Source organism: Coturnix japonica, chromosome 38 (genome assembly GCF_054131305.1).
Source record: "Coturnix japonica strain WE chromosome 38, WE-NBRP24, whole genome shotgun sequence".
Taxonomy (NCBI): Eukaryota; Metazoa; Chordata; class Aves; order Galliformes; family Phasianidae; genus Coturnix; species Coturnix japonica.
Genome location: NC_140700.1, coordinates 5,295,504 through 5,323,467, shown reverse-complemented (window position 1 = coordinate 5,323,467; position 27,964 = coordinate 5,295,504). Strand labels below are relative to the sequence as shown.

Here is a 27,964-nt window from a genome sequence, read left to right as displayed (position 1 = left end):
GCTGATGTTGCACACCCAATACACAAGAGATCTGCCTGGAAAACACATGGGGAACCCATGATGTTCAAGGCTCCCCCAGTTACCACAGCCCTGCTGCATTTGAACAAACACTCTACAAAGGACCAAGGAATACCCATCAACCTGCTGAGCTAATAATGACGGTCCCCCAATCCCCAAAGCTGTCAGCCTCTTCAAAGCACAACTAAACGAGACAAGTGCCTTCCGAGCACTCCTTAATGCTGCCTATTCCCAGAGCACAGATTGAATTTGCAGCCCAACACTTGAGCCTGCTGGCTGCTGCACTGAGACCAGCGAGCATCACAAGGATCCACGCTGTCTCATTAGGCTGCCATGCAGCCCCATGCCACCTTCAGGGCTATACTTAGAACCCACCACCTCCCTGCAGCAGGATCTATTTGATCTGCATGAGCTAAAGCACTTGGAACAGCCTGAGAGTCCTCAACAGAAATCAAGGGTAACAAATCATTCGTAATAAATTTATTTTATATATTGGTTTACAGAACTAAACTGAACGGGTAATAAACAGCACCAAGCCAGTGAGATTTGTTCTACAAAACGAGTTTAATACAAAAACATGACCGCAATGCTCAACTCCTCACTCTGTATTTGGATGGCTAAAAAAAAAATATAGTAACTCAAAACCTGCAAACGGTTAAAAATAAAGGCTTAATTCCATAGGCACTGGTGTTTGTCAGAGCTTCTGTAACAACACGGAGACCTCATCACAATGTTTGAGAAGAATCAAAGCTGCCTTCAGCCGATTCCCTGCTTAGTGGTGAATGACTCCAAGGCGGCTCCCGAGTCTCCTCTCCTGTCCAAACACCTTAAATGTGCGACCAAAAGCAAAACAAGGGGTAGCAGCTGCCTCCCTGCACAACACCTCACCTGCACAACACCTCGTGGGACCTACAAGGCCTCCCTGTGCTGTGCTGCTCTCCCTGCAGGTCTGGCTGCTCAGGCCAGACATGAGTTTGGTCCCCGCTGTCCCATTGTTGTCCTGGGCAGCGGTTTGATGGCACTGGGAAGAACAGATTAACAGCATTTTCGCCCAGTTTAAGCTGCCACACTCAGGAGATATTTTCTTTGAAGAAACCAAACCAAAACAACACCCCCAAGAACAACAACAGTCCTGTGCAGGACGTAAAAACAATCTCAACTAACTAGATGACTGTAGATACAAAAAGCAATGCCTGCAGCACCAACAGAGGACGGGTCGCTGCTGCTTCTACCTGTTGTGAGGCTGCAGGAACGTGGATTTGGCACCCCCTGACACGCCATGCGTCGTACAGCCCTGCTCTGACCCACAGCACATTGCAGCTGCCCAGGATAAACAAATACATTCAACCCCAATAGACATTCCAAAGCTGCTATTTAATAGCTCACAAAGCAATCCTATGGCTGTGGCCACAAGTGCTTTCTGAAGCTTCCTACATCCTTCACTTCCCACCCAATTCCCTCCCCAGCCCCCCAAGAAAACATAAAGCACAGAGTTTGCAGACTTAAAAAGTGGAACAGGATCACAAACGTTTCCCTCCACACCCCCAACCCAGCCCAAAGCACCAAGGCACGTCACACTGCCCTCCCTCTACAACGACCTTCGCCTGATTTCATTCCTCTCCTATTATTTCTTCCCCCATTCCCATAGGGTGCAGCACACACAAACATCCTCCCTGTTGGGAAGCAGCAGGTGCTCTCATCGCTATCCTTGTACTGCTAAAAAACAAACGCTAACAAAACGCACCTGAACTGCCACCCCACTATTTCCATGGGAGATGCTGATCTCCTTTAAACACGCTCCATGGCAGATGTTGCCTCCAGTTGGCTTTTGTGGAATTGTGGTCAAATTTTAAGGACCGTTGTCAGAGATCTCAGGTCCTTCAATCCTTAAGTACACATTTGTTTTTAAACAAGTTGCTTTAGGCCTGCTTGCTTACAGAAGCCAGATATCTGCTGGCAGGTTAACTTTGGTGTGATTCTGGCTTCCCACCAGCTCAAGCCCATCTTCTTTCTAAGCCAACATTATTGCCCTGATAATTTCTTTTTCGTTTGGACGTGAAGATTTTCAGAAAGAAGAGCAAACAGATACGTGCAATCCCCAACCCCAAGAGGTCAGGACCGTGACCTGCTCTTTCCCACCACCACAGAAGGGACTGTTCCCTTGCAGAGGTCCTTTTCAACAGTTGCTCTACTTCTGCTCCTCTTTAGTGTTCCGAATCTGAGACATAAGATGGCTGAGTCCATCTCCATACGAGCATATCCTCTCCTGCTACTCTGTGTGACTCTGTCTGAATCCGTGACTCGTTTGAGGCCAGAAACTCCACAGCTCTGTTCCAGACCCGCTTCATTTTCTTCCTGCAAAAAAACCAGCAATGAAAAGAAAAAACAATTATATTCTCAAAGTGCCTTCCCCTGCTTACAGCTACTGTAGGTGCTGGTCAAGCCAGTGCCAGCTTCCTGCGCAGACAGTAAAGGAGATTAAACCAGAGTTCTGGTTGAGAGGTGATTTCAAGCCCAGGACATGAAAGCACAAATCTCAACCATGTTTCCATTCTGAAAAAGCACCAGAATCAGAAGCTCGCTGTGTCCTCCATTCAGAGCTGCCTCATCTGAACAGGAAACTTTGCAGGCAGACAATGTACAAATTCGCTTCAGAAGAGCCTCCCCAAAACCCCATTGAGCTGATGGGAAGGTTTGTTCTGAGAAGTGCAGCTCCTTCATGGAGAACAAGGCAGGATGGCTGAGAAACAGGAAAGCATCTTACATAGATTAGATGGCGGAGGAAAAAAAAAGATGCTCCAGGCCCAGGAAAAACAAAATCCAATTACTGTGTGATAGAACAATGACAATACACCAGCGTGACTGCAAAAAATATCAGCCCCAGGACTGTCACATTAATCTCCAACAGGTTAATATATAACCTAAGTTTTATCAACATCCTTTATGAAGTGAAAGGCCAGACAGACTCTTCTTGCTTCCCATCAATTGTCTGCTCGTGGTCTGTCACCCAGTAACTATGGTTTTGAGTTGAGTAATACCATGCTGACAACCCTCCTTAAAGAACAAAGCTCACCTGCTCTGAGGAGGGATGAGACTGTCCCGAACGTGGAGAATGCCCACATAGGGATAACGCTCCATGTTCCGTTCCCATTCCTTATAGTGGTCCTGGACAACAGCTGGAAGGCAGAAGGGAAAAATAAGGAGAGACTTCGACACCGCAGAGAGGAGAAGAGTGCTACTTGGGTTTGCAGAGATACTGGATTCTACCTATGATCTTCTTCACCATATCATACATGGCTTGCTCCTCTTCCTCCATCTTCCGCCAGCGATACCGAAGGAAGATGAGGATCCCCCACAAAGTTACCAGACCTGGAGGGATAAAAACAAAAAGAATTCAGTAGTAACATGCACGTACCTCCTCAGTGCTAGCAGGTTTCTTTTTCACACCTCTCTGGAGGCAGCTTTCCTCCTCGCTGCAACATAGGCCTGCTTGGAACTGAATCCAAGCAGCACAATTTTATCACTAAGAGAGCTGCACTGCACTAAACTGCTGGTACAACAACACCTGCAGCAGAAGAGCATGTGTGCATGTGAGGAGAGGAGGTCACAAGGCTCCATCACAGCCTCCCCTCCCAAAAAAAAAACAACCTCAGCGTGACCACGGGGCTCTAATTCTCTAATCCCAGAGCTATCTCTTTGCTAGAGGCCTCCCCTATAATAATCACTTAAGAAGACTGTCAAGCTCCACTGCTCTGCAGATAGCTGCTTGATAAGGAGATAAAGCCTGGGGCTCCAGTGCCAGCCTAAAATTCAGGAGATCTAAATTGAAGGTTTAGCACTGACAAATGTCCCTGTTACGACATGAGCTAACTTTAGCATCTCAGTCTCTACAATAAACATAACTATCCCCTTTCACCCTCACCTCGTCTGGCTAGATTATAAACTCCTTCAGCCAGCACTCGACTCTCGTTATCACCTTGCTCAGCAAGACCTCTGTCTCAGCTGGGGTGTGACAGACTCTTCCCATAAAGCCTATAATACTTGAAACGCTACAAGTCATTACAGGAGAGTCCAGAAGACTTTGTAGTTTAATGCAAGAAAAGAAAGAATAAATGAATCTTTTAGATAGGTCAACATACTTATTTTGCAGACAGAGGTAATGGGTACTTGAGGAATACTCAGGGAGCTAATCAGCTTGCTGATTTAAGGTAAGTGTTAAGCACTCAACACAAGAGCAGGTCTACAGGTCTCTTTCTGCTGCCACAAAAAGGTTAATTAGAAATTAACTCGTTGGCAGATTTATTTCACCTCTGCTGGTAGTTTTGTATGGCTGGAAAAAAATACGTGTGTTCATGCATGTTCATCTGTACAGCCAGCATGGGGAGAAGTCGAATTGAAACACTGACAACTTACACCAGAAAAACAGGAACAGGTTCATGACAGCAGTGATCACTGCCCGGCGGAAACGGCAGCCGAGCCCCATCTGAGGATGGGCTGATTCGAGACAGACCACGTCTTCCACTCTGGTAACCGGTTCGGAGAGATCTTTGCCTTTCAGCCTGATGGGAAGAGGCAGAAAACCTTCACTGAAGAATACAGATGCTCCAACTGCGGTCTTTAATCAAGAGAGGAAACAGACTGCAGATGCAGTAACTTGTTCTATATGCCACATAGAAAATACACCAACATCTTCGCACCTCCTCTTTCCAGAACATTTTGGGACTGGCTGCTTAGCAAGGACTGGATATGGCTTTAGAAAAGGCAGCAGGGCTGGAACTCCCACTGGTAAACTGAAATCTCCCTCTGCAGACTCTTTGACAGCACCTCTCAGCGTGCAGAAGATTAAACTTTAAATTGGATTCCCACCTCCCAGCACAGAGAAATGGAAATGTTTACTGAGTCACTCATCAGCAATTGCAGAGAAAGCAGTTGAGGGAGACTGCAATGTCCACGGAGGTTGTGCTGTTTCCCTCAGTACAGATGAGCATAAACAGTTTAGCTACGAAAGTGACAACACATCAACTGTATCTGCAGTGAGAAATGGACACACCCTCAGAAAGCATTCACAGCAAAATCGATAACACGTCCTGCTGCAAAATCACTGCTACACACCTGCTGTGCCAGCCGAGATGCTTTTAACTCCCTTCTTTCTATACACATACACAATGATGTGGCTTCCTTATTAGATCCTCTAAGCCAACAGGCATCAGGCAATCTTAGCGAGAGCCATCAGATTCAGTGCAACTAAACCAAGGAGGATTTCATTTTTTTTAAGCTAATTCAATCCCAGGTTTGCAATGAATGACTTATTAGACAATGACATTTTCTCCATGTATTAGTGCAGACCTCACCAAGCGCTGACAGCTTGTATTTGGTTCCTGGATTCTACAGCAGCAGCAAACATGGCTCTTTCCCACCCCTCATCTTATTGAGGATCCACATCCCATACTTGAAACGTGCAGCAGAATCACTGAGCACAGAGCTCATTTCCAGCTCTGCACTCTCAGATTGGCACACAGGACGCCAATCTTATGTAGCAGTTGCTGGAAATGCCACCCTCAGTTTGGTAAGATGCTGAACGCTCACTCTGCACACCACGCAGACTATGTGAAAGTAGATTTCTTTGGCAAACAGCCCATAAAACTGCTAATTATGAAAACTGAAAAGAAAAAGAGCATATGTTCTATGACAAGGCTCCCGACACGAGCACTGCTCCTGTACAAAATACATACATCTGAAAACTCTGGACCCCAGCCCACAAGCAAATCCAAACCTGCCAATAGGAAAACAATGGCTTGTCCTGGGGGTTTGCCACACACAGAATGTTTTTTAGGACAAGGAATCAAGCAGTAGCAGTCCACACAAACCATGTCCATGAAGCTCTAGCATTACTACTGCTGCAACTCATTTAATCAGAGATACATTTTATGTATGCGATGTTATGCAATATTAAAATGCAAACAAATGTTAGGCTTCAGAGTTAACATGGAGTAGAGGCAGCTGACACTTCCCAGAGGCAGATAATTACATCTGTGGAAACTGCATAACAGCCTCCCGTTAGATTATGGCCTGAACATGGTATTTTTCACCTGAGGAAACCAGCACTTGTACCATTCTACACGTACTGAAGCAACTGGCAGCCAATAAACCCAAGATAAAGAGCCCCACAGGTGACTGACCAAGCTCCTGCACAGTCACAGTCTGTTGGCTTTGACACATACTGTGCATTCTACTGGAAAGAGAACTGACACTAAAGGAAAGATACCATTCAACTGTCTGTTTCCTTCTCCTCCTCATAGACTTACGTGCTCCAAGGGATCCCAGAGCACGTGGCTGTTACCTACTGAAGAGAACACCCTGCTGACCTGCACACCCCAATCCCTTTGCTGAAAGGGTGCAGCTCCACACAGTACCAAAGCTCTGCTTTCACTGTGAGTACTGAATGAAAGTCATCCGGGGCACAGTGAGTACACAGGCAAGTTCAGCAAGTGTTCTCCCAAGGCCACAAGCAAGACACCAGAGCCACCACTTTAAGCCCTGCAGTAAGCACAATGTAACAGTTAACAGGCACAGCATCAGACTTTGACTTCATCTGCAAAACAGTGTGTTCATGAACACCACGTCCCCCATTGCAATGATTGGGAAACACACTGAGAAGGAATGTCTGCAGTTGCCAATCTGTTTTAGGACCATAGGTTTTATTTGGAAGCTTGCCTGGGAAGCACTGACAAAGCGAGTCTCTGATTATCTTCTGAAATCTAATGAAGCTTTTTGTGCACACCTCACAGGATGTCCAATTACACACCAGCCGACACAGAGAAGGATCATTTTGCAGCAGCAGGCTTCCACTTACCATATTCCTAAATCTTTGTTACTGTTCAGTATCCAGTTCAGGGCAGCTTCAAACTTCTGTTGGGAGCCACCAGTTACATTCTGCAAGAAGAATCCATTAGAATGTCAGTCTCCCATTCATTTAAAATACTGAGTAGAGTTATTTCATAACAGTTATGAGAGAACTTATTCTATGCAGTTTGTCCCTACGTTAATTCTTATCATAATTCTGCAAACTGGAGGAATGAAAACTAAATCTGAAGGTCGGTCTGGACTGAAATCTTCTGACTATGGTAGATGATGCGTGAAGCGCTCTGTGAAATAACACTCTCTCAGACTGTTAGGACTAACCACTAAATACAACATAATCTTACTGACAGTTTACCATGAAAGAAATGGAATGCTGGATCAAAGCAGTCTGTCTTCTGACACTTTGGGGTATAGAAAGATTTTTCTTCTGCCCAGGCCTCAATCCAGGGAAATTTCTAGTTTCACAAGACTGATGACTGTGGCAAAACAACTAACCATTAAGTTAGATTTACAGAGCCTGAATCAGAGATGTAGGGGAAGATTACTTTCAATCGAACTGCTGAGAACAGGGCTGGCCAAAGGGGAAACCAGAGGTATGGGAAAGAATCAGAAGAGGATGAAGAAGTAAAACAGATGGCAAATTGCTTCAGTATCTATTATTTACTGCCTTGTAAGAGACTAAGCACTACATTACAACAATAGCTGCTCACAGCCTACTCACCACCACGTGGTCCCTTGCTTCACTAACCCAAATGCATTTGCTCTTTAGATTCTCAGGGTTTCCACATTCAAAATTACCTGGTTAAAAAAAAAAAAAAAGTCAAATAATGTTTAGGGGAAAAAAAACGTTGACAGTTCAGAAATACACTCAACTGCCTAAAAACACCATCCTTTAAACCCAGCTACAGCTCTAGGCAAAACAGTGGCAAGGTGAGATTTACATGGTAGGCAGGTTATCATTATGACTATTAATAAAGTGCTCAGGCACTGATATAGGTCAGAAAAGAGCAAGAAAACCTCATGCTTAGTGTGTGAGCTACTCAACAAAGAAAGAGGGGGGAAAATACTGTTTCACAGAACACATAACTACCTGTCTGACATAACTGCCAGCAGAGGGGCTTTCCAGTAAGCAGCAGAGGCTGCAGTGTTGAAGTGTGATCAACACAAACTGCTTCTAAGAAGCCTATATCCCTGCTTTACCCTCTACTCAGGCAGAGGAACACTGACCAGGAACTCAGGCTTCCAAATCATCCCACACAAAGCTGAGAGACCACACAAAACTGGTACCAAAGCTTTAGAAATCCTATGAAACTTCAAAGAAATCCCATCATCTGCTGTCACGTTTCAGCTCAGAGCTGACAATTTCTGAAGTCGCTCCGACTCCATTTGTAAGAGCACAATGATTTACACTTAACTGGCTCTGAGCATCCTGAAGATCATTTCAAGACGCTGTTAGAAAAGAACCACAAAGCTGAAGATTTACAGCTCCAGTTCCCAATACACCAAGTGCAAAGAAGGACCACTCCACAAGTGCATGGTGATATGAGAGCATTAGCCAAGCACTACTGAGATTAAAAATAAACACACCTTTTTCTGTTTTCCTGTTACCTGACTTTCTCAGAGCTCTCTGAGTGGAACTGACTGTTCCATAAACTCCTCTCTTCAAATTAAGGTTAAACATGCCCAGACAGCTGAGAGAGTGCTTTACAACGACAAATGGAACTTACCAGCCTGTACGGACAAGTAGTTATACAACTCATGCAGCATGTTCATCACAATGTCCTTCTGTTTGGCTTTGCAGAACTGAAAGTCAGAAACAGGTAACACACATGAACAGGCTGACAGTTATGGGAGAGCAGTCAGACTAGGCAGAAATGTCACAACAAAATGCCAGCAGTGGGACTGGCATTAGCTATGCATCACTAGATAAAAGTGAACACACCTGCAGCACAGCCACAATTGCTGAGGCCAAGTGGAACTTAATTGAGCTTCCAACTCCTCAAATCACAAAGATAAAACTAACAATTTCACATTGATATAATCCTGATGGAAGCTTCCCTGAACTATTAGTCCTCTATGAGAATCCCACCCACAGTATTTAAAGGTAAATAAATACGTGCTTACATCATCTGTTCTTTTGTCACAATCCATGGGCAGGAGATGAACTACGGGAGAGAAAGAGAGAGTTAACTGGCTGCAAAACAAGAGCTTTGGTCAAGAAAATAATAATAAATGTATTTTTGTTATAGACTCTACTTTCGAGTCTGACTCTGCTATTTTTAATCTTACTCTATACAGCTACACAAACAGCACATCCAAAGCACTGCATTGGTAGGCAGCACTGAAAGCAAAAGAAATAAAACTGGTTTTGTACCAGACTGCCACACAGGTATTTGTACCTGCTACATATGTATTAAATATCACAACAAATAACTGTAAGACACCTCCTTGGCCAGGATAGAGCATCAGTCTCCATAAAAAACAGGGTTTTGAAGAACTGAAGGCAAAAGCAAAAAAACCACACACTTGACTTATTTTCAATGGTGAATAAGACTTCCCAAAGGCAAGGGGGAGGGCAATGGAGGTGTCAAGTGAGAGGATGATATATCTGATAGTGATGGAAGTAATAACGTCAGAAAATAAGAGTTAATAAGGTAAAAAAAAATCACAATTAAAGCAGTACACGTACAGTCCTCCTCTGTCTGGTCAAGCCAGCCGGACCCAACCATCTTCACCATGAGGATGCCCAGAAAAATCAGCAGCAGCACCAAGCTGGCGAGGAAAAGGAACTGGGAGAGGTAGTACTCGAGGCCTTGGCGCCTTCCTTCCACCTGCTGCCTGGGGGCTGAGCGCAGGAGCTGAGTGCGGGGTGTCACCGTTGGAGCTGATGTTCCCCACCGGCTGCCCGAGAGCAGCCCTGTGTCACTCGCAGTCCTCCATGGCAGCCGTCGGGTCAATCCCTCTCCCCAGCTGCTGAGTTTTGGCTCTCTGTCTGCCTCTCTTCTAACACTGGACGCCAGGTTCTCCTCTCCCCTCCTAAATGGGTAACTCAACCCGCTCCGTCCTGTTGTGGTTCCCCAATGGGTGCTGGGTTCCACCTTGCTGCCCTGTCCCCACCAGCTGTTGGAGAAAAGCCCTTTCCTTTCTGCCTTCCTTTCCCCTGCTGTTTCCCACTGTGCTGCGGAGCTCTGCCCTGCAGTTCGCCCTACAGATGTGTCCCAATGGCTCCCAGCTGTCAGGCCCCTGCTTTCATCACTGGAAAAGGCTGTGGAGCTGGGCCTTGCACTTCTACCTGCAGACGTACCCCAGGAGGGCACGGAGCTCAGCCCCCCCACCCCATCCATGGCCGTCCCTAACCCAGCCCTAGCGCTGAGCCCTTCACTTCTCCCTATGGACGTGCTCCACTGGGACGTGCTGGGCCCCCCAAACCCATCCAGGGTTGTCCTGATCCCGCTCAGCCCCTCGCTCCGCTCTGTGGCTGTGCTCCACTGCAATGAGCTGGAGGCCCTAAACCCATCATCCAGCGCCGGGCCCGTCCCAGCCCTGAGCCCGCTGCTGTCCAGCGCTGAGCTCCACGTGCCGCTCACCCCCCGCAGCCCATCCCGGGTCACCCCCCCCTCGTTCCTACCGCCGAACCCCCCAGTTCGCCCAGGGGGCGACCCTCGTGTGTCCCCCCACGACACGCCGCCTCCCTCCGCGGTGTCCCATCGGGACGCTGCCGCTCGCCCTCTCTCCTCCTCCTCGTCCTCGTCCATCCCGTCCTCCTCCATCTCCTCCATCTCCTCCTCCTCCTGTTCTCTGTCTCTGCCGGTTCTGACGGGGCTGAACCCGGGGCGCGGCCGTGATGGTGAGGCCTGTTGCGGCCTAGCGGAGCTGCGGCCCGGGCTGGGCGGAGCACCGCGCCCCCCGCGCTTGGCCGCCGCCTGCTCGGCCCTGAGGCAGCTCAGCTTCTTGACGTACACCTTGCGGGTGGTGTCGGTGATGGGCCCGGGCCGGTAGCCCAGCGCCAGCAGCTCCTTCCGCAGCTCCGCGTCCGTCAGCTCCGCCATGGCCGCAACGCTGAGACCAGGCCCAACCGGAAGCACTCCGTTAATAAGGAAGGGCGGCCGCCATCTTGAGGAGGGAAGGCGGCACCTTTATGGCGGCCATCTTGGGAAGGGCACACGTGGCCCGGCTGGCCGGCGCCATGTTTGTACAGGAAGTTCGGGTCGGGCGCCATATTGGGAAGGAAGGTTGGGCTTCTCCGCCATATTGGGGAGGTCGAGAGTGAGCCCTCTGGAAGCCAACATGGCTGCTGCCCACCACAGCAGGGAGAGAAGTGTTGGAAGGGATGTACAAAAGCAGCTTCCCCTTTTCTTTCCCCCCTTCTCCCACCTGTAAAGAAAGTAAATAAAGTGGCTGGGATAACCGTGGCTTAATATCAGCCTTTAATTAAAGCTAATTAGTGGTGATGGATGCATCACACATCAACAAGACAAGCCTGGGGAGCATCGCTGCCTGCCCTGAAGGGACATGGTTATAATGGATGGAGAAAGCAGGAAACCTCCGAGCTGACACAGCCCAAACAGCTGGAAAAGCAGCTTTGTGTTCCCATTGACCTGCCCACAGTGCTGGTGTTGTGTTCCCATTGACACAGTGCTGGTGTTGAGGCTGATGGCAGAGCTGCTTTGTGTGCAATAAGGGCCATCATCCACCCAGCCCTGGGCAGCAGCAAAGGCTGCCAGGCCAAGCACAGCCCTGCTGCTGCCACAGATGGGCTGTGATGCTCAGAGAGCCTCGGCTGGAACATCTTGGCTGTAAATAGGGCTGTGGGAAGATGGGACAGCAAACAGGGGACAGCCTCCACCTTTCCTGCTAGCCCAAAGCTGCCTTAGTCCTGCTGGCAGTGACTCAGCTATCATATGGGATGAGCAGGCATAGCGTGCTGTCTGCTTCTCCTTCCTAAAGTACTGGTGTAAGCGGAGGGGTAGAAATAGCTCCGCATGAGGTGCCTGAAGAGGGGAGCATGCTGCATCCCCAACCAGCATGGCAGCGGATGCACCATCCCTAACAGAGGGGCTGCCGGAGGAACCACCATCCCACCCCCATTGCTCACCCCCTGGCGCCTGGCCCACAGTCCTGCATATGTCACTGGGGGAAGTGTCAAATCCTTCTTGAGAGCCGACTGTGCTGATTTAACACCCTGTCACTCACAGCCGCTGCACAGGTGTGACCCAAGAACACCGATTCTTGTCCCCCGATCAGATGTCATCTCCTCAGCCCGCCGAGCCTCTTATTAGCTTAGAAAGTTGGTGCCACTTCCAGTCTTTTCTATCTTCTTCCTCCTCCTCTCCCTCCTCTCTCCCTCAGCTGTTCAGTAGCTCATCCTACCATGAAACTATTTCTCAGTTTTTGGAGCTGTAAGATCTTCCTCATCTACTTGCAGGCATGGACTTCAGCACTGCTGGCCAAATGATGCTCTCCTGTAGCATCATTCTTGTGGGAAATGGTCCAAGAAGCAAATCCCAAAGGCTCATGATATTCCTTCCTCAATGCCACAGCTCAGCCAAGAATCCTCTTCAGTGCAAGAGAAGGGCAAAATGGGATGCTCTGATCTATACTGAAGCTTCTGCAGGGTTTTAAGGAGCAGTTTGCACTGCAGGTGGAAGCTCTTGTTGTTTTCCTATGGCAGGGCAAATCTAAGCCTGGGGTAAAGATCTGGGTCTTTCAGAAATACTGAGTGTCCCTTCAAAGCAAACAGCTTTGATCTTGCTGGACACAGTAAGCACAGTGCAGCTCCTCTGTGCTTCCCCTGCCAGACCTCCCATGGGTATCAGTCCACTGCAGATTGATTTGCACTGGCTGAGCTCCTAACCCAGCAAGACATGCAGGTGCTTTCATTTTTAGCCTAATGGAATGTATTATTTTCCACCAGCTCAGACTCTCTTACAGTGATTTCATAGCTCCACCTGCCTCAGCAATAATCCCTGCAAACTTCCAGTTACACGGAGCTGATCCGTCTGTGCAATAGGAGTACGCCTTCAAATCAAATATTAAACCTGGAATCCATTCTGTGCTGGATGCTGCATTATACATTGAGACGTTTCATTTCTCCAAGGGATGGCTTGCAGCAGGGAGCACACTGAGGAAGTAGAAGTGTGTCTGTGTTGTTCTAGCACAAACGCAGCGATTTGGATGAGCCGCAGTAAGAACAGAATTTGTGTTAGATCAGGAGGATAAAATTGGATTGGAATTGGATATGTTCGAGTACATGCCATTGATCTCATCGGTCCTTACTTTACATATGTTAGATTTTCTGCTGCCAGGATAGAGAAGCAGCTCTAAAATAAGCCAGAGGTATGTTAAATGGAGAGCAATATGTTCAAGCGGAATTACGATGTCACATCTAGATTTGTTTGAGAGCCAGCAATCATGTTGGAGCCGTGTTGCTTCGCACCGTGCCTCGTTCACATCATCGCTATGGGTGTTCCTTGATGTGTTGTTCAGATTCATGTAGCCTGGGGGAGCAAGAGGGGGTTCAGACTGCAGGTAGGAAGAGCACAGCTGCTTTCTGCTGGCTGTATGGGGGTGACCTGCCATGGGCAGAGGCTCCCGCTGGGGTCCCAGCTCACCCAGTCTGATGCTTCTTGCCCTGGCATGGCTTGGTAGTCCCATAACCGTGCCTCCATTTCTCTCCTTGCCAAGAGGGAGGCCTAAAACCTATTAGTTTGCAAAGATTAATGACTCGGGCTCCTCAGCATGCTTTGCACTTGTCAGAAGGACGATGATTTCTCTAGAACTGGAAACCCTCCTTCTTATCTTTCCCACACTCGCTGCTTGCCATCTGGCTGAAAAAAGGCACAAATCCTTCGTTTAATTATGCTGCGCTTTTTATTATCTCACCTCAGATTTTGTTGTTAATCTCTTTTACAGATTTCGCGTACATAAAGTGGAGTCTTTTAGCTACACCAAGCTGTATCGCTTTCTCTTCTGATGCTGCTGATATCAGTCAGCTGAAAGAGAAGAAGGAACAAGTGTCCTTAAAATTTGTCATTATGCTTTATATATCATTTCCTCCTCCTCAGCTCCTCACCGAAAGAGCAAGGAGGCAAACTGAAATCAGCACAGGAGAAGTAGAACAGCAGCTCCCGCTGAGATAAAAGGACCCTTTTGTTGGGGAGTTTAAGCCCAAATCAGACAAAGGTCTGGAGACAACACTGGTAAGAACGCTTCCATCGCCCTCCAGATCTGGAATAGCTGCATCCATCTCAACCCTGGACTTCTCCTTCTGCACTTCCCAAATGCTGGGAGCAGATCCCAGGGCTGGATTTTGTAGCACTCAGCACCTTTAGTTGCAGCTGAGCAGATAAGCCCCCGTGCAGGGAGCAAGGTGTTCATATACAACTGCAGGTGCTGAGGTGCCTCACCTGTCCAGGTTTCATTATAGGCTCTGCTGGAAATTGCACCCTAAAGACTGAGGACTTCTGAGAAGGGGGAGTAGGGAGGTAGGAAGATTATTGCGATGCTTAACAGTCAACATCAGCTCTAGGACACAGACAACACTCTAAGAGAGCATATAACCTTCCCAGAAGAAAAGTGTGTACATGAGAGAGAATGGGGTATCTGAGGACTCTGCGAGCAAACATGACACAAAAGCCCTTCTGAGGAATATAAATATCTCCATGATGATGAGCTGGTGAGAGGAGAGAAAGGCAGAATTCCCAAGGCAGAAATCAACCCCCTGCCAGTACCGTTTGGGGTGTCCTGTAACACCTCCGTGAGCAGTTTCTCCAGGACACCTTGGTATTTTTCCAGCTGTCTCAGTATGAGCCACATCCCAGCTCTGGCAGGAACTGCTGGCTGCAAAGGAAAGAAGAACATCAGAAGGAGAAGAGCAGAGCATGGGCAGGCAGGTCAGGGTGCTACAACCCCACTTTGCTCACGTCAGTAGAGGGTCTGGGGTTGGTGTGAGGGGAAGAGGACGATCATTATATTGGGGGGGAAAAAAACAGTGTTTTGGAGTCAGCCCCTTCTAGTGCCGATGCAGAGCTGTGCTGTTCAAAGTGCCAGAGTTTCCGTGTATTGGATCATCTCTAGTCTGACTCAGAAATACAGATAAAGGCACCTACCGGCAACAGAGGCTGTAAAGAAGAAAAATCATTTCTACACCTTATAATCCTCCACTATCTCACACCTTGACCCTTCAAAACATCAGCTTTACTGATGCCGGTGAAGCATCCTGCATAAAAAAAGGTTGAGGATGAGACATCACCCTGCCTGCAGCCTGAGCAGCTGTGAGCCATGGCTCAGATGTACCCAAAGTAAATAGAGTTGTTCCAGTCATGGCTGGAGGCACAGGAGGGCTGGTGGCTGCATGGGCGTTGGGTACTGGGAAATGCCAGTTATTTAATGCTTTGAGCTGCGAATCCTTGCTGTTTAAATCCTATTATTGATCACTGGTGCACCGCGTTTGGGAGAGCAGTTGCACATTGAGCTGCACGTTGGCCAAACTCCATGGCCTCTCTGCCTGTCCTGTGCTTTGGGCTGGACCTTCGCACTCCTTTTGTTGGCAGAAGATGGTTGTGTTGACCACAGGAGGGGCTGCTCTGACCGGACAAAGAGCTCCCTGCATTCGAGTGGAAAAGCACAATTTTCAGACCTAGCTAACCAAGTAAGCGTGCCTTTGAGGGCTTAGACTGGCACTTAAATCCCTCAAATTGGCAATTTTCTGCTCTGTATACAGCCCTTGGGGGGGTGCAGCTGTATGGACCCCACTTTATAAGTAAGATCCTGCCAGTGCAGAGGGCTGTGAGATAGGAGGTGAGCGACACCAGACAGCTGATGCAGAGCTGCCTGAAAGAATGACAAGTTAAAATCAGACCTGCTGAGCTACAAATTACTGCCTTGCAGTTGGCTGGCGTTCCCTGAATGGCAGAGAAAGACCTCATGTTGTTTCCATCTTCCTGTGTGAAGGTGGAGGCTAGGTGGGTCTGAGGGGTGTCCAGCCTGCTCAGTGTCTAAGGTAATTTATGGCATGGAGGTAAAACTGCTCTCTGATGAAATCTTGCTGGGTTGCCTGGCAGAACTGGTATGAAATGGGGGATATTGCTTTACGTGACTGTGAGCTCCATAATACCACCCACTGCCTTCTCATATGGCATCTCCAAGTATTCATCTGCAGCCAGGACCCACGGGACATTCCCCATCCCCCTTGGGCTGTTCGTTCCCTCTGCATGTCCTCATAGGATCCTTAGACCCATGTAGTTCAACATACCTGGATAGTCTTCATACTGTCGATACCTGCATCAGACTGCTCAGAGAAGCCTTCCTCTTCCAGCTGCTGCAGAGGGGTCAGGGACTTCTTCTGCCCTTTGTTCCTCTCCTTTTCCTGCAACCCCACAGCAGAGGGCAAACAAGGCAGTGATACACAGCATCATGTGAGCACCAAACATGCACTGTGATGGGATGCCCTGTGCCCGTGTGCCTTGGAACAGGGCACAAAACCCAGGGAAATGGAGGTCTAACTGCTGCCTGCAGCCAACGCAGCCTGGTTCCCCTGGTGGGTGTTTGATAACAAACCCATCAGCCTTGGTGACTGTAATGCTGATCTGCAGGAAGGGCTGCAGTGCTCAGTGTAAGACTGAGTTACAGTATTGCAGGCAATGATCTGTAGCAAACATGACACTCCTGGACGACTGCTTTGATCTGTGCAGGACGATGCTGTCAGCAGGAAGGGATTTACTGATCTTGCAGAGCTATTCCACTGGCCCAGTCCTAGTTCCCTCCTGTCACAGTGGCACTGAAGTTGAATGAAACCTGCACGCCCTCATTGCAAATGGGGAGCTCTGTGCATACATTACATATTGCCAGCCTCTCTTGGAAGTCTGCAAGATCAGACCTATCACATTGATGGGGCTAAACTTTGCTTCAGGACCCTCCTTTAATTAAGAACCCGAATAGAACAAAACAAATTTGCTTTGGGATAAGACAGGACACGAAAATGCACCCTTGTCTGTGCTCAGTGCTGTGCTGACTGCTCGCTATGGGCTTGCTTTGGTTTGAAGGTGTGCTCAGAAAGCTAAGACTGATTTCACCCACGTACCTCTGGAAGCCCCTCAATCACCAGCAGACTCATAGCTAAAAGGGTAACGATGTGAGAACCATCTGGGGACCGTGCGTGGGTCTGTGTCCTCTCCTTCAAGGAGGATGAAGGATGTCTGTGCTTCCCACAAGGAGAAATCACAATCCAGAGAGCAAATAGGTATTGGAAGAAAGATTTCACCCCTGTATCAGAGGATTGCAGCGTGCGGGGGAAGATCCCTTTGGCTGTGTTTAAGGAGAAGATGCAGTCTCTGAGCTGCCTGCCTGACACCTTTCAACAGTATTAGTTTCACATCAAAAGGAAAACATTCTCTCTGCACATCCCAGAGGTGACAACCATCTGGAGGATGGTTAATTATTTGTTACAACAAAAAGACCCATCAATGTGGTGATGGGAGGCTGCAGCTCCTTCGCAGAAATTACAGCCACTGGCAGGGAAGAAAGAAAAAGGAGACTCTGTTACCAGCAGATGAGATGCTACATCACTTTCTGTTCCTTATGTAAAGGAGTTTTGGATTTTCCTCTCTAGTCTCACACCTTACAAATTGTCTCTGCCATCTCCCATAGCCCTCAGCTCTGGAACAAGGGAGGGGCTGCCAAAGTCACATCTCCTGTTCTGGGTGATGGGAATGGCAAGGTGTGCTCAGGAGGAAGGAACCTCAGTGTTACCCCCAGTGTGTGTCTCTGGATTACCTGCATTTTCTGGAAGTCACTCTGGGTGAAGAAGGGCACAAAACCTTCAGCCTGTTCTGCCAGCACTGACATCACATACAGCAGGAGCAAACCAGCCGCCTTCCTCGAAACCATTGCAAGAGCCTGAACAACACAGGAAGGAGGATGCCAGGGTAATAACAGAGAGGGCCATTTAATGAGAAATCCCTCTGGCCTTTCATCAGTTGCAATCTAATTTAGCCACCAGCTAACTAAAGATATATTTACTCTTCCAGATGCTCCTAAGCTGAGAATAGAAGCGTCTTGACTGACAATTCTCTCTCAGACTGTTTCTTGTAAACAGATTTGTTCTTGAGCAATATCTCCAGAGACCGAAAGCCCAGCCCTTCAGTACTGCTAAAGACTCCTCTGTTCTGCAAGCTTCAGCCCTCCAGCTGTAGTGGTTTAAGACCTGCATACATCCAGAGCAAAGCACTCCCGTCGATCCCTCTGACAGCAAGGGATGCTGCAGGAGAGGAAGGACGCACTACAGCTGCTTTCTTACATTTTGTTTTCATATTGCTCACCCCTGAAAACCTGCACTGATGGGCTCAATCTTTTAATAAGCCTCGTTGGGTCCAAGAGAGCTGCGAAGGGCGTTTGGCAGCCTTGCTCCATAAAAGACGAGCATAAAGGGCTTTAAAAGCTACCTTCCAAAGTGATTTAACAGTGACTTCAAATGGGAAGGGAACTTATATAAACACTAAATGCTCTCTTTAAATATTAAAACATTCTCTCTGGATGCATTTAATGAAGTCTGGTCCCACAGCTTAACCACTCTACCTGATTGGAACTTGATCCTTAATTAGTTTCCAAAACCTCTCTGTTTGGACACCATTAAAAAGACGTCGTTAGGTCAGATTTGACCCCTAAATTAGATTTCACATAAATATCAGCTAGTATTGAACCGAAGGCGCTGGAAGTTAATAAGTATTTCCCTCTGCAGCACTTCCCAGTCCCATCCATTGCTGCGTGCCAGGCCAGGGATGGTGATGGGAGTGGGTTTGGATGTGGCACCCAGACAAGGGCAGCTCCTCCCTGCCTGCTCTCACTGCAACATCCAAGCTGTCAAAGCAGGAGTTGCTGCAGTGATCAAAAGGGGATTTTGTCAGGTTCTTCCCCTTGTAATACAACGTGTTGATATGCATATGTGCTGATAACACGGCGTTATCTCAGTGTCATCAATCTCTTGTGCGGCTTCATTTATTCTAAGATTGCAATAAAACACTGCCATATACAGAGATAAACTCAGTCACCTCCTTCATCTCTTATTGACTAGCCCTCTGCGAATTGATTCCCTCTCTTCCCCCAGAGAAACACCCCCGCACATTACTCTAGTCAAAAAATATATCTTTTATGCATGTCCCTGCCTTCGTTTGTAAGCAGGACGTGTCTTCCAGACCTGAGATCATCAGCTCAGTGCCTCTCCAGGCGGATACGTACCTCCTTGTTTGTGAATTTGCTTCATAGCTACAAAGAGGAAGCACAAAGCAGAAGGATCCCAAGTTCAGAATCAGCACAACAAAGCGCTGCGGTCACACAAGGCTGGGTGAAGCGATGCCCAGCTCTCCTTATGGCTGCGAAACTTGGGGTGAAATGCCAGTTTGGGGGCAGGAGGGTGAACATCCACCTGGTTCTAGTGTGAGAACAGTGGCAAGATGGAGCTCAGCTGATGCACTGCCTTCCAAAGAATCAAACTGCTGCTGTCAATAGGAATTGTGTGACTTGAGTTCAAGCTGTTCAAAGCAGCTTCCCAAGTGCAGAGGGCACCCAGGGCTCACCGTGCCTGACAGGTGCCCACGGTGGGCAGGAGTTGATGGAATCAATGCTCCCACCTTGGGAGAAGAGCAGAAAGCACCTTTCACCTTGCTTAAACATTGATTTGGTTTCCTCTTCTGTGTCAGAGCTCTCTCATGTTCAGCAGCAGATGCTGAAGCCAACCCCCACCACCAGCACCAATCTGAGCACACACAGCTCACCCCACTGAGCTGGCAAATGGAAGCTCAACCTACGCACGTACCCACCTGGAGAGCACTGCCCAGGATGCTGCAGGTCAGATCTCTTCTTGTTCCTTGTCACATCCAGCTGGGATCCTCCCTTATATACCCACTCACAACCACATTCCTGCACAGCACCCACACTCCTGAGCACCACGAAGCAGCTACCTGGTATGCATGGAAATGGGTGCACCAGATGGGCAGCACCTTTATCTGCATTGGGTTTTTAAGAGTTTCCAGGGTGATCCCCATCCCTGCCTCCCCAGACTGGTGGCAGCTGTTCTTTACATGGTCCACAGCTGCAAATAGCCCTGAAATCACACTCTGCCTCGATTTCCCCATCTATAAGATGGAAAACTTCCCCTCTCCTAGCTTGTCTATTTGGATCATGAACCCTCCAGGATAAAGCTTTTGTGATGTGGGTATATCAGCAGTCAAACGATGCCATTCTTAATTGTCTTTGCATTGTAATGTTAAGAAATCAAGATAACAATAAAGCCACTAAAATCAGCACAAGGCAGGATGATGCCTGACCCTCTGGTATTGTTAAAGCACTGATTTAAGGCAGTGAATACCCTGGCAGGATCTAAATATTTATGCGTTAAAGAAAGCTATCCGTGCTAAAGCTATACCCAAAGTTTTATAAGGTGAGTGGACCAGTGGGGAGATGCCAAGGCAGTGTGAGATATTTATCTGTCCACTCTGAGTCCTCCTGTGGCCCATTCCCTTAATAACAACATCTCACAGTCCTGAACACACCAGCACCCCTCAGGGACAAAGCTGTACACCAACACCTCTCTCCATACAGACGGGGCACAGAGATTTATCTAAGGTCTCATAGAGTTGCCTTTGGTCCCACAGAACCATCAGGCAGATGCTGATACTGGGGGATTTTATTAACAAACCAGCAGCTCTGCACAAAGAATCCCAAGAGCCAGCAGCCTCAAGTGGGGGGAATGCAAGAGGAAAAAATGAGCAAGGGAAGCAATGAAAGCCTCCTACATCAAACAGCTCCATGGGATGTTGTGGCAGGGGAGCACGGCTGTGTTCTACCCGGATGGCTGAGCACGGAGCAACATTTGCTGGAGACAAGAGGAAAAGAGCTATGGCCCAGGCCTGCAAAATGTCTTTTCCCACCTATCTCCATCGCAGCTGGTCGATACGATGTGTACACAGAGCACTGAGCCTCACCATGGGCTCAATGCTGCCACTGCAATCAATACTGCTCAGTTTGGGCCAAATTCTTCCCTAAAAGCCGTGGCAGTCGCTAAGAACCCCATGCATTTATTGCTGCTTATCGCTGGGCAGCACAGCAAGCTTGGAGATAAAACTTACAGAGTGGTCAGCATAGTTTTTATCCCTGGGACCATGGAATGTGTGCTGATGAAATGGGGACGACCCATCACTGTTGGCTTGGTTTGTTTCCTACCCACCTTTGCTACGGATTATTGTGCAAAGCCCATCTGACACCAATCCCTGCTTTAATTGACTTTTCTTTTTTTCAGTATCTTTTTTCTAGTTATGATGGATGCAGCTGACGAGTCAGCAGATGGTGTTGGGAAGTGACAAATTACCAGCAAAGGTCACTTCTGCATAGCACTAAACTTTGCCGTGTCTTTTCCCCTTTTACCTCCAAAATGTGGCTGCCTGGCAGCTTTCCCATCCATCTGTGATGAAACTCTCAGCGTCGGGGAGAGCAACCTTTAAAATAAAAAGGGAAAAATGAGAATTAATCATATCTGAATTAGCCGGGTGCTGGCGGCCAGGTTTGCCTCTTCGTTATGCAAGTGAGCTCAAAAGGGAAACAGAACTGGAAATAAAGGGCCTGACTCCCACCCTCCCCATTTTCCCTTTACATTTCCCCTTATAGGCAGGCTTGGTGTGCCCCATTGCCAACATAGAACGAGGATACATGAAAATAAAGGTCACAGCTGGAAGTCTGACCCCCAGCATCGTAATGGGAGAAGCCTGCCCTGCTGCGGCCCCATTAACAACTTGCAGCCTTTAGGCTTCCCAGAAGCTCTCCTGGTTTTATGAAGCAAAATTGCAGCGGAGGTGAGAAGCTTCACAAAGGAACGGATGTGCAAAATGGAGCTGCTCGCAGTTCTGCAAAGTTAAGCGTTTGCCATAATTGGGAGTAATTTAACGGGAAGCTGGCAGTGGGAGCTGTTAAGCCACGTATCAGTGGCAATGTCAAGGAATCAGGGGAACGCGAGTTCCCTGTGCCAGCAGCACCGAGCATTTGTCTCCATGTCCTGTACTTTCCCCTCCAAGTCGCAGTGTGTGCTTGGGGCTTTTTGGCAGGGAGGCTGCATGAAAAGCAGCTCTAGAAGCCAGCATTGAGCTCCAGCCCCAGGCAGCTGCAGTGGGCACGGAGCAGGCAGAGTGCGAGCAGCTGAAATCCCATATTCTGCTTTGCCCTGAGCCTGGGCAGGGATTTTGGTGCCCCCCCGCCAATGAAGGCTGTAATGTTGGAGTATCAGAGCCGTAGCAATAGCCCTGATAACTGCTATAGGGTGAACCACCCCCTGTTTTCCCATACAAACCCTCTGTGCATGGGGCTGGCATATACGAGAAGGAACAACTTACCTTCCTGCTTGGCAGAGCCCAGTTTGCTCTCAGTTCCACCAGACCCACAGCAGCCTTTAGGGTTGCACAGGTTTGCCTCCCCCAGTCCCTAACTCCCCTTTCCTGGTGCCTATGGGAGCGTTGGTCTCACCCCACTGCCATCAGATTAGTTCTGCTTGGGTCAAAAACCCGGCACATGTGCTGCTCAATGTGACATCTGCAGTCATGACTGAAGTCGATGTGGGTAAGGAACTCATTCCAGGCTCCCTGCTTTGGAAGTAGGAGCAGAAAGCTCTTTCTCACAACCCAGGCAACATCCTCCAGCTGCTGTCTCTGCATGGATGCGTTACAGATTTAGCAGGGGCTGCTGTCTGTGGCTGCCGAACACTCCTAATGAATAAAGCACCAGTGGCAAATTTTAAATGCAGTTCTCAAAATATTAACGCTGGATAAATATTTGAAGAATCACAGGCTTAAAACACATGTTAATTTGCGGCATAAATATTTTAAGCATGCAAACACTCCCCTCCTGTCCCCACTTTTGCTTCACGTCCACTTCCATTTCTCCTCGGTGGTGTTAATTCACGGTAATGCATGGCCGTGCAGGGAGAGAATCAATAGCAAGGATTTAACTCCTGCTGACGCCCTAAAACACTTCACCCTCCTGGTTCTAGCAGCTAATAACGATCCCTTGTTTTGTTTTCTTCATTTCTGATCACTCCTTTGCCATTCTCTCCCCAATCTGGAACGAGTGAAGAGAGAAAAGAGAGGAGGTGAGAAAACAAGATGGGATGCAGCTCATCTGTTTCCATTTTGGTTTCCAAATCCAAACCACCAGTTTTGCACTTGAAGGCTCAGGAATATTTTTAGGAGCATTGGAAAATGCAGCCTCATGCGCAGTGGGGGCTGAGCCCGGCTCTTCCCATGGCTGTCACTGCAGTTCCCTTGCACGGAGCAGCCCCATCCTGGGTTCATCAGCAGCCCTGGGCTGAAGCTCTGGAGTAAGGGACACCATTCAGCATTTTAGGAATGGAGTTTCCCATCCAGCTCGCAAGGAATGTTTATTAGCTTTGATGGAAGACCAATTTAGCCTCTACATGCGCCAGGCACCTGCTGACCTTTTATTTTCATGTTACCTCTTTGTACCTGCCCCTACTGTTCTGCATCAAATCACAATATATCAGGTTAAGCATAGCAAGACGAAAAGCTCAGGCACTGAGAAGTGCATTAAATCGCTGCTTTGCAAGGCTGCCTGCACTGCCGGATCAGCAGGAGGATGATGTATGATATTCTTGCTCACGCAGGATACAGAATGCAGCCCTGTGATCCCCTTTGCAGGCAAAGTTTGCAGGTACACCCTGTCTTCCTGCAGAAGGCAGCAGTGGTTTTGCTGAGGAGGGAAGGGGAGTAAAAGCCGAAGTAACAGCATTCAGGATCCGACCTCCAGCATTTGCAGTTGTTGGCCATGGAGATTATCCATCCACGGGAGAACTGTAGCATGAAAAGACCTTGCTGCTCTCAGTGCTGCCAGCTCCCATGAGATTTCCCGATACGGTGAACTGGATTATGCTGGATGGCCAGGATTTATCGCTGCTTTCAATGGAGAGTCACCCTTTTCATTCCAGAAACCCTCGGCCGTTAATAGTGGTTTATCTGCAACAGGGGAGAAGAGTTTGCTGCTGCTTTATCTCCTTTCAGACGTTCACGACAGCAATTCATTCTGCAAGGCAGCAAGGAAACAGGGTCAGATGTCTTCAGGGTGAAAAAGGCTGCACATGGAAAGATAATGTGTGCACTGAGCGCACTGGGAGAAACCCAGAGCCCAACAAAACACTGCAGGACATGGGAACACCCACTGCAAAAGTCAGACAGAAGCAGAACGACCCGCAGGGACAGGTGGGTCCGTACAGGCAGCTGATGGTTCCAGCACAGGACTCAGATCTGACAAACCACCTGCTTAATCGGTGCATGTTTTGCTTAGGTGATGAATAGCAACCTCAGTGAAAGCCTCTCAACCACAAAAGCTTTAGAGAGCTGAACGGTAAAGATTGAGAATTAAGGAGAATAAATATTAATGAAAGGAGTGGGAAATTAATCATTTTTTCCAGGTGATCTTGCCGTTACTTTGCTCAGCTGTGCGGGGCTGCTGCATTTACCTCCTCTCTTGAGCACGTGCCCTGGGTCCTGGTGGGAGCATAGGGATGAGCCACAGCACGAGACCACAGATTGCATGTGGGAAGGAAAATGAGGCAATAAATGGGAAGGGAGCAGGAACTGTAAAAGAAAAGAGTCTCTTTACTAGCTCAGGATTCAGCCTGCAACAGGAATTGGTGCAAACCTTCCACTGGTTTTGGTGGCCAGAGGCCAAGCACAGCACCAGGCTTAGCTCAGCCAGGCACAGCCTGGAGCCAGCACTGTTATGTAAAGGGATGGGGAGAGCTGGGCTGGGCTGGATGGAAGCGATGAATCCAATTATGGGATGAAGGGCAAAGGGAGGGAAGGGACACATTTGGACTGGAGCAAATCTCTAGAAGGCTTTAAAGCAGGGACAGCAAGAAGATGAAATGACAAAAATGAGGGGCGCAGGGTGCCCAGCCTCAACTACAGCCAAGTGAAATAAGAGCCCCAGAGTGGGGTATGAGGCAGGGAATAGGGCTCTGCTGGTGGCCAAGGCAGTGGTATGAGGGCTTCTCAGAAGACCCAAAGTGCTTGGAGCACCCATGGGCCCATAGAACCAATGGAACACAGAGGTGGCCCCACCAAGCAGAAAGTAAAACTATCCACCCACATTTCCCCCATGCAGATTACCCCCATCTGGCTTCTCACAGCAGTCTCCAGATTTCTGCAGAGAGATCCAAGGGCTGTGCACTGGAAACGGAGAAGAAAAAATGACCCAGTTATGACAAAACAAAACAGCACGAATAAAGCATCACTGCAGAGATCTGCAAACATCCCCAACAAGGCCCCGAGGAATAACAGAGTCCAACTCCGAATGGGATTTACAAATTAAAAAATAAAAGATGAGCCCCGTTTGCCTAAACCCCATTTTCCAATCGCTCAGCCCTTCTCAGAGCTGTGCCAAAGTGCTACAGAACGAAGCTGCACTCCTGTCCGTGTTGTTAAATGGAACTTTAACTTGCACTGCCCATCACCCTCATTGATGCATGGTTTGCTCCCTGGCACAACTGCTGATGTACAGAACCACAGTGGTGCTGCTCTGGTTTGCTGGGCAGTGCTGGCTGCCCATCCTGGTGCTGCAGGGCCTGTAAGGCTGTCTTGCAAACCTGCCCACTCTGCTACAGCCCTTGTTTAGCACTTAGTTAAAGGTGTTGACAGCACCACGCTGAGCAGTGCAGGTTTGCAATTGAAGTGGGATTGCTCAGCTCCTTGGCAAGGAAATGACAGGTCCCAAGGAATTCCCACCTCTCCAAGGAAATCCTGCGGTTCTTGCAGGGATGTTACCTGGATCAGTAGCAGGAGGAAAAGCAGGGGAGGTTATGAGGCCCTGCTCGCTTGCCAGCACTGCACACACGAGCTTGCTGTGGTGAAGCTCTCCCTGCTTCCCAGCTGTATTCTGGCCCTGGTGCATCCACCCCCTGCATAGCTGTGCTGGTGAGAGCCTGGAGATGGGGCGTGAAGGGAACCTGCATGGAACCCTGGATGTGGGGTCCTTCTGACAAGGCTCCTAATGCAGAAAGCAGTGCAGGAAACAGGCTTCTGTGCATTCTTATTTTTGAGGAAGGAAGTGAGGACATGGCACAGAGCCTCTCACAACCAGTAGATCCTTACCTTGGGTGGATGCAGCTGTGCCAGCCCAGAGGAGCAGCAAACAGCCACAGCTGAGTTAACCCAAGGAGCAAGTCAACCAAACCAAAGTGCAAACACATCTCTGTCCTCCTTCTCTCTGCCACACGTTTAAATCCATCCCAGCTCCTGGAACGGATTGATCTCCAAGTTTGTGTGCACACATCCTGCTTTGGACGGGGCAGCTGGCAGCGCCTCACCCATCACATCCTGTCAGCTCCACTCAGCCTCACCTCCACCAGGAGCTGCCGGGAACGAATCCAATTACAGGATAAAGGGTTTTCTTCCCCTCCATATGGTCTCCATAACGCTCTGGCTTTATCTCGCTTTAACCCCTTTCCTGGTAAGGGAGCTCACAGCCTGGCGTAAGCAGCTCAGCGCAGCGGCCGCACGTGGCTGCTATCTGATATGGGGAGGTGAGGTCTTCCAGGGGCAACTGCCCACGAGGAGGAAGGAGCCCCTCCAGAGGAGCGATGCAGAGCAGTGCACTGCAGAACCAAACACAACGTCATTCTGCATTCGGTGTCATTCAGCAGAGGGCTCCCAGCCACCCCCTCCCACGGCTGCGTTGCTGAAGCCCAATGAACCAACCGTATCAGCTCGGTTATTTGATTATAATTATGGTTTCTTGCTTTACACAGGACATGAAAGCCCAGTGAAGCTCAGGGCTCCTTCACGCAATGTGCTGACAAACAATGAATAAGAGAATCTCATCTCAAAGAGCTTAGCAAAGCAGAAAAGCCTGCAAGAGGGAAGAAAACCCTTCCTTTTCTTATGGACAAACACAAAGGAACAAGCCTCTCCTCCTGCGTTATACAGGGCCTGTATTTTGCTGTTGCTCTGTCGTAGCATCGGCACAGAATGCAATTGAAAGCTCTCTGGGAGACAGCCCGTAAAGTTTCCCTGCTAAGAGACACCAAATTAAAGCCATCACTTTCCATTTCTGTGACAGGGACACTGAAGGAAGCGAGGTTGCATTCAGGACACGTCCTGGAGGAACCAGCTAACCTCCCTGGTGTCATTTTCTTCTGCAGAGTTGATTCAAGGCCTTCGCCATCGCTCCGGCGGCCGCTGACCTGCAGAGAGCTCTAAATCCACATTGACACCAGCCTCAGGGGATCGGCCGAAACACCAACCTCAGCTTGTGAGGGAGAAAGCTGGGTCCTCCAGGGCAGCTAAGAAGGGACAGAGCCACGCTCAGACCCTCCAACAGGACACATTTGGCTCAGGCTTACCTGCCTCCCCAAAGTGGGAGAAGTCCAGCTCTAGTCCAAGCAAAAGTCCCCTCGGTTCCACTGTTGGCAGCCCTGCATGTGGAAGGTATCTGGGTGCTAAGCATGAAGCCAAATTCGTACCATGCATTAGCTGGAATGCAGAGGGGAGAAGGTTTGTTCTCTTCAAAGGAAAACTTAAAACAAAAAAAGATTAGTGAAATCAATAACTGATGGTGATGACACCAATAATAATCCTACTGATCCCATCCCACAGCATCAGAGCACAATCCAAAATAGACTTTCATTTCACCTCCTCCTCCCTCAAACCCGCTTCCTTTGTACAACTATATTACCCTTTAGAAGAATATGAGACGCTATAAAATGTGGCAGAAATGCTCACAAAGAAACATTGGGAGGTGAAAACGAAATCTCCCATGAGATCACCATGTCTTTATATAAAGCTCTAGAGGAAAAAAACAGATCTGTCATATGCTGCTGGCACAGACAGCAAAGTCCACGTCTTTTGAAGATGGACAGTCAGTGATGCTTCCTATCTGAAGAGCTGCCTTCTACCAAAGAAGGTGAGAATGGCACACTGGAATTGAGATTCACATCTGCATGTGCTTTTTTATATGCAAAAACACATTCAGTTGAGTCAGAATCCTGATCGTAGTCAGGAAAGGCATGAAACAGGTGAAAGCTTTGAGAAGT

At 48.5% G+C, this 27,964-nt stretch overlaps 2 protein-coding genes across 2 annotated transcripts; both read right to left on the bottom strand.

Annotated features, from left to right (window-relative positions):
- Positions 1–483: 483 nt before the first annotated feature.
- Positions 484–10,991, bottom strand: LEMD2 (LEM domain nuclear envelope protein 2). The gene is made up of 9 exons (XM_015885335.3): positions 9,569–10,991; positions 9,004–9,044; positions 8,607–8,682; positions 7,601–7,677; positions 6,872–6,951; positions 4,432–4,577; positions 3,286–3,387; positions 3,092–3,194; positions 484–2,373 (listed from the first exon to the last, which is right to left on the bottom strand). The coding sequence occupies exons 1-9, from the start codon at positions 10,926–10,928 to the stop codon at positions 2,223–2,225; spliced, it is 2,136 nt and encodes a 711-aa protein (XP_015740821.2). The 5' UTR covers positions 10,929–10,991; the 3' UTR covers positions 484–2,222.
- A 2,739-nt stretch (positions 10,992–13,730) lies between these two features.
- Positions 13,731–18,317, bottom strand: MLN (motilin). The gene is made up of 4 exons (XM_015885100.3): positions 17,653–18,317; positions 16,133–16,246; positions 14,610–14,718; positions 13,731–13,871 (listed from the first exon to the last, which is right to left on the bottom strand). The coding sequence occupies exons 1-4, from the start codon at positions 17,764–17,766 to the stop codon at positions 13,864–13,866; spliced, it is 345 nt and encodes a 114-aa protein (XP_015740586.2). The 5' UTR covers positions 17,767–18,317; the 3' UTR covers positions 13,731–13,863.
- Positions 18,318–27,964: the final 9,647 nt, after the last annotated feature.

Coding starts and splice junctions, on each gene's coding strand:
- LEMD2 (XM_015885335.3), bottom strand. CDS start 10,928: ATGGCGGAGCTGACGGACGCGGAGCTGCGGAAGGAGCTGCTGGCGCTG. Junction 8,683..9,003: donor GTGACAAAAGAACAGATGAT/GTAAGCACGTAT, acceptor TCTGACTTTCAG/TTCTGCAAAGCCAAACAGAA. Junction 3,388..4,431: donor CCTGTTCCTGTTTTTCTGGT/GTAAGTTGTCAG, acceptor TTATCCCTCCAG/GTCTGGTAACTTTGTGGGGG.
- MLN (XM_015885100.3), bottom strand. CDS start 17,766: ATGGTTTCGAGGAAGGCGGCTGGTTTGCTCCTGCTGTATGTGATGTCA. Junction 16,247..17,652: donor GTGACTTCCAGAAAATGCAG/GTAATCCAGAGA, acceptor GTGGGGTTGCAG/GAAAAGGAGAGGAACAAAGG. Junction 14,719..16,132: donor ACAGTATGAAGACTATCCAG/GTATGTTGAACT, acceptor TTTCCTTTGCAG/CCAGCAGTTCCTGCCAGAGC.